General features: G+C 40.1%; 1 protein-coding gene across 1 annotated transcript; it reads left to right on the forward strand.

Moving 5' to 3' along the window:
* The first annotated feature begins 6809 nt into the window (after positions 1–6809).
* Positions 6810–11603, forward strand: LOC104456408 (homeobox-leucine zipper protein HDG11). The gene is made up of 10 exons (XM_010071190.3): positions 6810–7743; positions 8083–8200; positions 8321–8509; positions 8656–9123; positions 9211–9312; positions 9403–9612; positions 9722–9902; positions 9991–10265; positions 10384–10473; positions 10603–11603. Exons 1-10 carry the CDS (start codon positions 7637–7639, stop codon positions 10999–11001), a joined length of 2139 nt encoding a protein of 712 aa, XP_010069492.2. The 5' UTR covers positions 6810–7636; the 3' UTR covers positions 11002–11603.
* Positions 11604–12017: the final 414 nt, after the last annotated feature.

Below are 12017 nucleotides of genomic sequence, written 5' to 3' on the forward strand. Positions count from 1 at the left end.
ACCGTGACTGAACTTAATAAAAACCACATTGGGCGAGACACCCTTCGCTCATTGCCTTCAATAAGCTGAGATTTCCTAGAGGTACTTGTATAAACGACTCCATTCCACAGTAAATTTTTGCGGGAATAATATATAGCGGACTGGAGATTGGAGTTAGGACGGCAAACTATTATTGCAGTCTTTTGCTACTGTAGATTACTAGATTCCATCAGGCCAGATGAGAAAGTAAAGACTTGATAGTCTACTTAGAAGGGACTTGGTCGATAAAGAGTGGAGAGTGTCACCCTTGGATTATTTGGCATGTTGGAAAATCCGTTTAAATGTAGAAAGGCATGGAATTTGAAGACATTTGTGTTTCGATGACAATTTTTTTGTCAAAAGTGTTTTGAACGACATAAAAGTGCACCAGACTTGCCGGCTTACTCCAAAATGCATTATTTTTGCCATCGTTTTTCTTCATCCGCCTGGGGCATTATATTGAGAAGCGCTCATGAAAGGGCATAGCATATATTGAAGGAGGGTTGAGAAGTGAATGTTAGTTCTTTAACTTTCTATATATTGGGAAAGTAAAAAGCTCATGGCCGTGATTTGAAAAAGATCAGAAAACACTGGAGAGCTCATAATCCGTATAGAAGAAGACCAAAATGACACTCTCATCTCATGCAAATACAATCTGTTGTTCATTTGCATCCACCGTCGACCTATGCATTCGTGCATTAATATGTGCATTGGCCGCTGAAAGCGATGATGCCCGCGGGGCAGAGAGAGAGAGAGAGGGTACGGCAATTGCATGGCGATTGTATTTAAGTGATTGCGTGGAGATGCAATCTTAAGGTTTTGTACTTGGACAGTTAGATAACAGATCGTTGTGAATTCAAAAATTCAAATACGTTCCAATTAAACATCTCAATATGAAAACCACACAGTCCATAATTGGCTTCTCATCCCAACAGTTGGTATATCTTCTTCATTTAGTCATATCAATCTACATTCTCAAACTATAATAAATACTTACGATCATTTTTAAAAAGCATTTACAAACTAGCAAAAGGAATCGGGCACATTTCAGTCCACAATTTCCCTATCGTTTCTCGCGTACTAAATGATATTTGACCATGCCCGTCATTCAAGATAGAAAATCCGTGATTTGGAGAATTATGAATTCAGTAGTTAATCTTCTCATTCAAGACTTATGCTGTTAAAGATATAAGGTACTCTTCGTATTTATTCTGGTCTCTCCTATGAATAGGGATGCGTCATTATTGAGCCTTGTTAGAGAGAGGTAATTCAAGTCATCCCGTGAGGAGCATGTAATTGCTAGCTTCCTTGTCTTGCGATCGGAAACATGCCCGTATTCGACAAGTTTAATATCTACAAGCATCGTGCAAGAAAAGTCAAAGGGTATCTATTAAGGGATTATGAGGAATGAATTGTTGTTTCTAATGCTAATTCCATCTTTTTGTGGAGGTATTCATTACTAAACAAACGCTTTAAGAGAGCACCCCTTGAAAAGTCGGGACAGATTTATCACACCCATTGCCAATCATTCAGGGTTGCCAAGTTTTCTTGAGTTGTGCATCACCAACCAAGCCAGCATGAAATGCCTCCCAACCGTTTTCCAGGAAAGAGTGGAGATGAAGAGGAAATGCATAGTAAATGCTTGTAGCTCAGGTCTCCTAGTTGGCCTCAGCCTAGTTGATTGAGTTTGATGGGTCGAGCTTAGGGTTGGATATGACACTTTCGTGGATAAAAAGGAGAGATTATGAATTTGATTTTTACTATAAATATAGTTCGAGAACACCGATTCTTACACGAGCAGTCATTGAAATGAATTACAGATTTTGATTGAGAAGAATATACATCTTCATATTAGGTAACTCAGCTGCACAGTTGTCTCTTATTAAGTCTTACGTTGAGTTTCGACTACTCATGTTCCTCTTTAAAAAATTCTAAATATAATTAAAACGATGAAAGATCTTATATGTAATGTTATTTTAACATTGCTTGTATGATACAATAGATAAATATATAATTAGAAACAAAATATATGACTATATGAAAGAAGACATGGAAGGTCGATATATCTCTTGATATGTACTTATTAAAAGAGAAGTTCATATAAAAGTTCTTTTAACAAAATCATAAACTTGCAGCTTTGACTATGAGATATCTGGTAGAAAGGTAATTGACTTATCAGTGAAATACCATCTTCCTATGATTAAACAATCAACAATGACAAATTAAAAATTCAAGAAATACGAAATTTTCAGCCTAAGAATGTAAGATCATCCAATCATCTTTCCAAATACGCGCAAACCGTTCCTATCTCTCAGCTAGAATTACCCACAAAGATAAAAGGCTGGCACTTAAACAGTTTACAGGATTGTACTCACGAATTTATCCACCCAAAAATGCTTTAATCGCTGGTGACTCACGTTACCAATTTCTTCACTACCATTTCTTGCTTTTGGAAATTATTTGCGCTAATATCAAACTAGTTGGAGAAAAAGCTCATCCATCGACGCTCTGAATTTGTTCTGGACCAACATGAATAGTGGACTGTCGTATTAAGCATGTGCATATGCTTCGGAATTGCAATAGCTTGATAGCATCTATAGTAGCTTATTTAATGGGGCATCGACATTATGTAAATTATAAATCTGTACCGATGATCCTAAATAGACATGACCAAGTTCCTCCCGGCCGAAAAGAGACCGATCGTCTGACATTAATGAAGCAGTTCCCCAAGCAATTCCAAACCCACGCGACCTTTGATTATCTCTTTTCCTCAATGACAGGAAACGAGATACTGATGGATCTTAAAGCTAATGATCTGGCAACACTCCTGTGCGTTGCATCTGATCAGCCACCATAATCATTCCTGAACCAAACATCCCATGAGACCAAACTGCAGTGACTAAGGAGTCCAGCCCAGCAGATTCAAAAGCTGATCAACGACTTCGTTTAGAGAGAGAGAGAAATGGTGAGGTTCGGAGCAATATTTGAGGGAGAGAAGGGGGAGGATGGATTGTACTGTTCGACGAGTGTAAAAATTTAATTAGGGGTACGAGATGTGGTGCCATTGCGAACTAATCAATAAATACCACAAAACCCTAGTGTCTTCTCTGCCATTATGAGTCTATGACCTGCACTGCTGAATGTTGCTGCCCAAATCTTATCTGCATTCCCTATTCATCCTGATGATCTAGTCTGTTGATGGCGGTGGTGGCCATGTAAATCTCATCCCTTCACGGTAAAGTTTTCGAGTTTCTATGTATGATGACCTTTTGTATATAAGCCTCGATAAAATAGACGCGATCTTGACGAACTATACTCAAGAACAATCTATTGACGGATGAAAGAAGGGCCCAATATTATTAAGGATTGATTTGCCACGTTAATGATGGTTGCATATGTAAAGAGACTGCGATTATTTATTGCAATCCAATTATGTCTTATCTTTTTACATATATTAAATTAATTTACAATATTAATAAATTTTGGCAGATTCATGTCAAGCTTTTTATACAATGCCCTTGCTTAGAATCTGTTATTTTACCTAACATACCAACTTCATCGACCAGTCTAAAAATAAATTTCACGCTAATATCACTAGTGCTGAAAATTTTCGTAAAATGTCGTTAGAGGCATTTTTTATTTTATTTTTTGGCCTCTTAGTATCCCAAGTTCAATTTATGTTTGTTTTATTAAGCAAAAAGTTGCTAATTGAATTTCCCATTAAAATTTAAAATATTATCTCAAGTTAAAGAGTTACCAAAGAAAATTACAATTATAACAACATTTGTACATTTTGAAATGTCTCGAGCATTCGTCATTCTATTGGAGGTGTATGGAATTGTTCACGATCGTATGGATACGAAGCCCATAACAGAGAAGAATATTGTTTAATTTGCCACACATTCCTTCACTTACTCCAGGCATCATTAAGGATGTGGCAATGAATTAGATTTAATATCCATCATTGACGTATAATATTTTCTATCATGTGTTTTTAAGCTTTTTAGAAAAGGGGTCTTATCATAACCTTCTTAATTAATTTTTCTTTTTCTTTTTTGTATAGATTATTGCACCCCCCAATGCTCGATACCACACGAGTAATGAAGCTTATTAAAGAAACCTTACCAAATCCAAGATAAGGCGTGCCGCAAATAATTGCAACAATAGTTTTTTGGGAGATCAAAGAATCATTTAAAGCTTTTGATAAAAATAAATGATGCAGTCTATAGGATGATGACTATACGTTCAATATGGTGGATGTTGTTAATTGCTCGTTCAATGATTGGAAAGTATTATTCAAGGCAGTTTAAATGATGGTGCTTGGAGTAAGTGAAGGAATATATGGGGACGAATTAATCAGGAGGACAATTGATGAAGTGAAAATTATGAAGAGATAAGAGATGCTTGTGTGGGCAAAACATGAAGGGTTTAAATGGTGGAGGTATGTGATTAAATGGCACTATAGAATGGCCATAAAGAAGCTCAAAATAGCTTGTGATTGATTGAGAAGAAGGAGAAGAACCTTGCTATGGACATGACGCTGTCCATAGAAGCTTAGAGAAATCCTAGTTTTTACCAAATGAGAGAGAGAGAGAGATTATTATAATGGAATCGATGTACTTAAAAAGAAGATTAGGGCATAGAGTTTGGACCGATATTAAGCACTATCATTAGGCAAATCTAAGCCGCTCCTAATCGGTTAAAGTCATGAAGAAGTGGGGCTACGGCTAAGGCTAAGGATCTATGGAATAGGTGGACTCTCTTCAATGGAGGAAGCATGCATCAAGTTAATTATGACGCACATCAAGGTACTTTTCATTATGAATTCGTGCACATTATATTAGATGACAAGTCAAGATCAGATGATTGATCATGCAAACTGTCCGAGGTGATGTCAAGTTCTACAAAGAACTTGATGTAGAGGAAGAGGAGGGTGTTCGAGTTTAACAAGAAGGAGGGCGTCATGTGATTTTTATTGAAGTATTATCTATCCTAAAAAAGTGGGAAAAACTACCAATTCAATCTTAAACTCATTATAGTGACACAAATTTAATTCTAAACTTTCAAATTTTGTCAATGCATTCCTAAACCTTCATGAAATTCCAATGTATTCCTTTTGGCCAATTGCAATCGGAAATAGCTAACGTGGCAAGTAAACTCGTCTACGTCAACAACCAACATAAGATGATCGAGGATGACTGGATGACACATCGGCAATGTCAACAATTGCCGACATTAATTTCTAGCGAAAATTGACCGAAAGAACCATATTGAAATTTCATATAAAAAATTAGGACTAAATTGACAAAAACTAAAAATTTAGGATTGAATTGATAAACATACAATAAGTTCAAAACTGATTGGATGCTTATCCACAAAAAAGGTGCTTCCGTTTTTATTCTACATACAATCTCAAGGATTTTTAAGGCGAATCTCAACAGTACTTTAATTGCCATGACAAATTTAGAAAATTTATAGCGCGGGTGAAAAGGTAGTATCACAACTTTTCTTATGAGAAAGTGAATGATCAGTTTTCTACACATGTATAGATTAATCCGAAAATCAAACTATGAAATCAAATGGAGTTACTAAGTTTGGTCTATGGTCCCTTGTTTGATGGGTAAATAGTCTGGCGGTTTGCACTGGTTATCTGGGCATTTTTAATTTTTCTTTTTTCCCTTTGGGTTAGCAGCAAATTTAGGAGGATCCACCTACAATAGGAGTGCCAATTCAGTGTGGACGACGCCGAAAACTCATTTCATCCTTTTCTACCTAGATAAACTATTGCGCCCCCCCCCAACGCCAAAAAAAAAAAAAAAACCTAAGAAAAAAAGTTGTTACTTAAATACAATTGTTTCATAAAAAACAATAATTTAAAAATATTTTTAAAAAATGACTACTTATATTACTTCTAAACTTATAATACCATTTTCATTATCAAAGAAAATGTTTGTGCATTGTTATCGTTAATGGAAATATTTTTCATTGACTAATTTTTATAAGAAATGTAAACAAATGATTTTTACGAAAATATTTTCTAAATCGTTGATTTCCCCATAAAACAAACGTGCCAAAAACTATCCTCGTTTCACTCCTCCTACACGATTTATTCAATGAAAAATGTTCACATCTCAATAGAAAACCCTTTCCATCCAAGGATTTCGACATCAAAAAGAGAATTTAATGTATCTCGTATCGACCAACATCTGATTGAGATAACTAGATCTTTTACCTTTATCTTACTGTAGTATTTAAAATAAAACGATTTCGCCTCCATGCTACAGCGTTGCGGTGCTCATGCCTAGCTAGCCTGGCGTATTTTTGGGGCTGTGATACAGCTATCCGCAGCGGATAAAACACCCCACCCTTCCCTTCCCTTCCTCGCCCTACCAAAAAGCTACGTGGGTTTGACTTTTCGACACTCTCTGCAGCGTGCGCAAGAAGAACTAGGAATAGAAACCGTGGCTAAAATTCATCCTCAGCTACTCTAAACCCCTCGTAAGTTTAAGCCGTAACCAGGAAGGAAGCGCGAATCAAGAAAACGATCTCAACGCTTCGGCAGCTCCCCCTAGGCCCAAAAGCAACATCGAACCCCACAAAAATAGCAGAAGAAAATTCTGCAGGCAGACTACATAAATTTTGGCAAAATTTATAAGTAATCACCCACCATGGCTCGATAGATATCGAGTTTGTATAACGTGAATATTTGTTCTCCTTTGTTCTTTTTTTTTTTTTTATTTAGAGAGAGAGAGAGAGAGAGAGAGAGAGAGTGTCTCCTTGTAATAAAGAGGAGGGAGAGGGTCGAGCCTTATAATGCCGGTAGCCGGGAATTCATTCACTGCCCGGCGCAACCCACGTCTTGATCTTACGGGAAACAAAGAGCCTCCCTTTTTACACGTTCTTGTGTTACTGTTGTCATTTCTTGCTGCGGTCGTACCTCTCTAAAGTCTCGTAAATCTCGTTCACACCCTCTGCCGCAGTGTCGAGAGAGAGCAGCGAAATTGGGAGACGCCCGTGTGCAAGAATTTGATCCTCTCCATCTCTCTCTCTGAGCTTGCTTCGCCTCCAGAGAAGGAGACGAAGGAAAAAGGAAAGAACTTTGGCTTTAAAAACCCACCGTCGGTTACGAACGCGGGTAGAGTCTGTTCAACTTTGTGTAGAGAGAGAGAGAGAGTGGGGAGTGTTTATATTTTGTGTTGTCTTTCCCTTCATAATTGCGCATTATTCCTTGGGAGGGAAAAAAGATCAGGGAAAATTTGGCTAAATTTGGGCCTTAACTCACTCCTCCCAGGACAAGAATCATGGCCGAATATTGGCTTCTGGGTACGTTTATATTCACCGCACGGGGAGAGATGATTTCTCTCGTGCAAGATTTTCGTTTCCGCGGGGTTTCTATATAGGACTCAACTCGCTCTCGCTGGAAATGCGTGTTGGGTGGTGTCCAAGATCGTGTATCTGTCGTCACTGAGGTTGTTCTTCTGTTTGTCCTCGTAACTCCGTCTCTGCTTTGTGGGTGATGATGTTTGTGACAACTGCACACGGCCGTGGCGCTTCACGTGACGACTTCCGCACGTGCTTGGGGTGCTGAGGGCGAGAGAGGCGAGGGAGAAGAGAAGGAATGGATTTCGGTGGCGGTTCCGGCGGGGACCACGACGGTTCCGACCACCAGAAGAGGAAGAAGCGGTACCATCGCCACACTGCCCACCAGATTCAGAGGCTTGAAGCGTAAGTTTTCTTTTCGGTCTTTTCGCATTTCTTCTGTTTACACTAAAACACAGTTGCCTTTTTTCTCCATGTTTCTTGCTTCTCATTCAAAAAGTTGAATGCTTTACGTCTGCTTGTGTGGAATTTTTCCTTTTTGCCCCTTTTGTTTTTGTAGTTGTGGGCTTTAGAGAATTCTGCTGTTGGTACATGTTTGAGTTACACTTTAGCTTCTGCTTGTTGCTCTGCAGATGCTGGTCTTTGGGTTATACTTTCCTTTTTTCTTTTTAGCTTTTGAATGATGCTGAGGTTCTGAGATTTTCGATGCTTCTTTGTGTTACTGTTGTGGCAAAAAAAATGAAGGATGTTCAGGGAATGCCCTCATCCAGATGAGAAGCAGCGGATGGAGTTGAGCCGGGAATTGGGATTGGCTCCGAGACAGATCAAGTTTTGGTTCCAAAATAGGAGAACCCAGATGAAGGTTTCTTCACTTAATTCATTTATTTTGCCTTTCGTTCGGTGGGATAGCTTTGAAAATGATAACAAGTAGTTTATTTTGCCTTTATTGCAACCTTAAACCCTTCTGTTATATTTAAATCAGGCCCAGCATGAAAGGGCTGATAACTGTGCATTGAGGGCAGAAAACGATAGGATTCGATGCGAAAACATTGTGATAAGAGAGGCCTTGAGAAACGTCATTTGCCCGAGTTGTGGCACCGTGCCGTCAGGCGAAGATTCCTACTTCGATGAACAAAAACTGCGGATGGAGAATGCACATTTGAAAGAGGAGGTGAATCGAACTTGCCCAAAAATGAATCTCTTAAATCCTTATTTCCACAATTCTCCTGTTGTTTAGTATTTTGACTTCATGCATTTGGGCTCTCCTTTCTTTAATTTTCCATTTTATTTTTTTTATCTGTGTTGTAATCTTTGTAGCTCGATCGAGTTTCTAGCATTGCGGCCAAGTACATCGGAAGGCCAATGTCGCAACTCCCACCTGTTCAACCAATTCATATCGCTTCTCTGGATTTGACGATGAGTAGTCTTGGTGCTCATGGACTGGCAGGCCCTTCTCTTGACCTTGATCTACTTCCGGGCAGCTCATCTTCTGTGCCACATTTGCCTTTTCAAGCAGTTGTTTTCTCGGACATGGATAAGTCCCTAATGGCAGATATAGCAGCTAATGCTCTGGATGAATTTCTTAGGCTTGCTCAGACAGATGAACCTTTATGGATGAAATCTACTACCGATGGGAGGGACAATCTCAATCTCGAAAGTTACGAGAGAATGTTTCCTAGGGCTAGTAGTCACCTCAAAAATCCAGATGTCCGTGTTGAGGCATCGAGAGAATCACGTGTTGTGATGATGAATGGTTTGGCATTGATAGACATGTTTATGAACTCGGTAAGTTCATCCAATATCTCTCATATTGCCGTACACTGAACTGAGGTGGCCTCTTTTCCTTGACTAGTCATTCTAACTACTTTGCAGAACAAATGGGCGGAGCTCTTTCCTGCAATTGTTTCAGCTGCAAAAACAATCGAAGTGATATCGCCGGGACTGTTAACTAGTCAAAATGGCTCTTTGCAACTGGTAACTCATTTTGCAAGTCCTCATTTGCTTAGGATTTCCTATCTTGCAACATGCTTCAAATTAAATTCTCATCCATGGGAGAAAATGCAGATGTATGAAGAATTGCAAGTTCTTTCACCCCTTATACCAACTCGAGAGTTCTACTTCCTCCGATACTGCCAACAGATCGAGCCAGGCTTGTGGGCAATCGTGGATGTTTCTTTTGACCTTTCAAGATATGACCAATTTGCTTTTCAAAGTAGATCTCAGAGACTCCCTTCCGGTTGCTTGATACAAGACCTTCCTAATGGGTATTCCAAGGTCGTTATTGAATTCCCATGTAATCAACCTTTCTTCCTTTCCCCCCTCATCCCTGAGAAAGTTACATGTAATGGTGCCTGTGGCCCTACTTGAATTGATGCTCATGTAGGTCACTTGGGTGGAACATGTGGAAATAGAAGACAAGGCCCCGGTTCATCGGCTCTACAGAGACCTCATTTACAGTGGCTTAGCATTTGGAGCTGAACGATGGATTGCCACTTTGGAGAGAATGTGTGAGAGGATTGCCTGTCTAATGGTGACGGGTAGCTCGACTCGTGACACCAGAGGAGGTAAACCTCACAATATCACTCAGAATTCCTCGAGCAAGTAATTTATTAGTCTACTACTTAATCGATCTACTTAATGCATTTTCTTCAGTAATTCCGTCTCCCGATGGAAAGAGGAGCATGATGAAACTAGCGCAGAGGATGGTGAACAATTTCTGCAGCAGCATTAGCACTTCCTCTAGCAGGCAACAGCGTTGGACGACACTCTCTGGCTCGAGCGAGGTTGGGGTCCGGGTGGCTCTTCATAAGAGCACAGATCCGGGCCAACCCAACGGTGTTGTTCTTAGTGCAGCCACTACCATTTGGCTCCCGCTCTCCCCACAAAATGTCTTTAATTTCTTCAAAGACGAAAGAACTCGAGCTCAGGTATTGACAATTCTCTTGACTGTAATCAATGGTTACTGTTCCATCGATCAATGTTATCAGCATCAACCAATTCTAGTAATTTATTGATTTCCTTTATGTTTGATTTATTTCGTTTCAGTGGGATGTTCTCTCCAATGGTAATGCAGTTCAGGAGGTTGCGCACCTAGCAAATGGATCACATCCTGGAAATTGCATATCTGTTCTAAGGGTACAGTTCCTCAGCACAATTTGGTTTCTTAGTAAACTTATAGGACATCTCGTTAGGTCTCTTGTTTCGCATTATTGTTAGTTGGAATTCGAGCTGTGAACTGGGCATTTTGTTCAAATGTTGCTATAGGCCTTCAACACGAGTCAAAACAACATGCTGATACTCCAAGAAAGCTGCATTGACTCATCGGGGTCTCTCATCGTGTACTGCCCGGTCGACCTGCCGGCAATCAACCTTGCAATGAGCGGGGAGGACCCCTCCTACATCCCCCTGCTCCCGTCGGGGTTCACCATCTCCCCCGATGGAGGGCCCGACCCTGGGGACGGGGCGTCGTCCAGCTCTGCCGCGGCAGCTGGGCAGGGGTCAACCGGCCGCTCGGCAGGGTCGCTGATGACTGTGGCGTTCCAGATACTGGTGAGCAGCCTGCCGTCGGCCAAGCTGAACCTCGAGTCGGTGACCACTGTAAACAATCTTATCTCTACGACTGTGCACCAAATAAAGGCTGCCCTCAACTGTCCTGGCTCTTGATGATATGGATCATCACTCTCGTCACCACCCTGCTCTGCCACAACACAACAATAACAACTGTTTCTCCTCTCTCTCTCTCTCTCTCTCTCTCTCTCTCTCTCTCTCTCTCCGTGCCATAACTTTAATACAGCAATCAGAAGAATTCAAGGTGGAGTGAGTTCGATTTTGGGACGCTGGTGGGAATTGAATGCAGAGGGAAAAGGTGGAGGGAGTGTTTGGTTAGTTGGGAGACTTTGAATGCATTCTCAACTCCAATTTACTGCTCCTTCTGAAACTCATTTGTTTGAATTAACACCAACTCGAGTCAAAGAGTGGAGACTCTCTCTCTCTCTCTCTCTCTTTTATTCAATTGTGGTCTTTTTGGCTGGAGGGTTTTTTCTTCTTTTTTTAATCTTTTTGTGGGGTTTTGGAGTTTTGACAAAATTTACCCTGGAGGGTCATTGGTTGTTTCAAGAGAAGTCAAGAACGCACCATATGTGTATGCATGTGTGAGGGTTTTCCTTTCTTGGGCATCTGTTTCACGTCTCTTTTGTACTTTTTATGCAACACATCAAGAGGGATTGTATGGTTCGGGCATTGACTTCTTCATGGGACTTATATTATATGATGAATGTTCTTTGAGCTCAATTTGAACTTCTCTCTCTCTCTCTCTCTCTCTCATATTCATTGTGAATAGTGAGATCTATGTTTTTTGTTTTTTTTATGATGGTAGGAGATGAATTTATCCAGAAAAATATGGGTGGAAGAGAGGAGCTTCTGGCATGGCTGCCAGATGGGGACGCTGTTACTTGAAGAACGTTTATGACAAAGCCCTTTGAAATGGATTGTCCTTCCCTGAAATTGCCATCAAAACTAGGCCCCAACGGACCCATTTCATAAAACCCATGAAAGCCGCCTCCTCTTTCTTGGATTTAATTTTGCTTAATGAGCAATTATAAGAATAAAAACAAGCAAAATTTTCCATCGATCAAAGGCATGCCATTTCTCTCAATCGTGATCTTGCTTTTGATATCCTT

The sequence above is a fragment of the Eucalyptus grandis genome, chromosome 8, assembly GCF_016545825.1.
Source record: "Eucalyptus grandis isolate ANBG69807.140 chromosome 8, ASM1654582v1, whole genome shotgun sequence".
NCBI classification, from domain to species: Eukaryota; Viridiplantae; Streptophyta; class Magnoliopsida; order Myrtales; family Myrtaceae; genus Eucalyptus; species Eucalyptus grandis.

Coding starts and splice junctions, on each gene's coding strand:
- LOC104456408 (XM_010071190.3), top strand. CDS start 7,637: ATGGATTTCGGTGGCGGTTCCGGCGGGGACCACGACGGTTCCGACCAC. Junction 9,124..9,210: donor TAGACATGTTTATGAACTCG/GTAAGTTCATCC, acceptor ACTACTTTGCAG/AACAAATGGGCGGAGCTCTT. Junction 9,313..9,402: donor AAAATGGCTCTTTGCAACTG/GTAACTCATTTT, acceptor GAGAAAATGCAG/ATGTATGAAGAATTGCAAGT.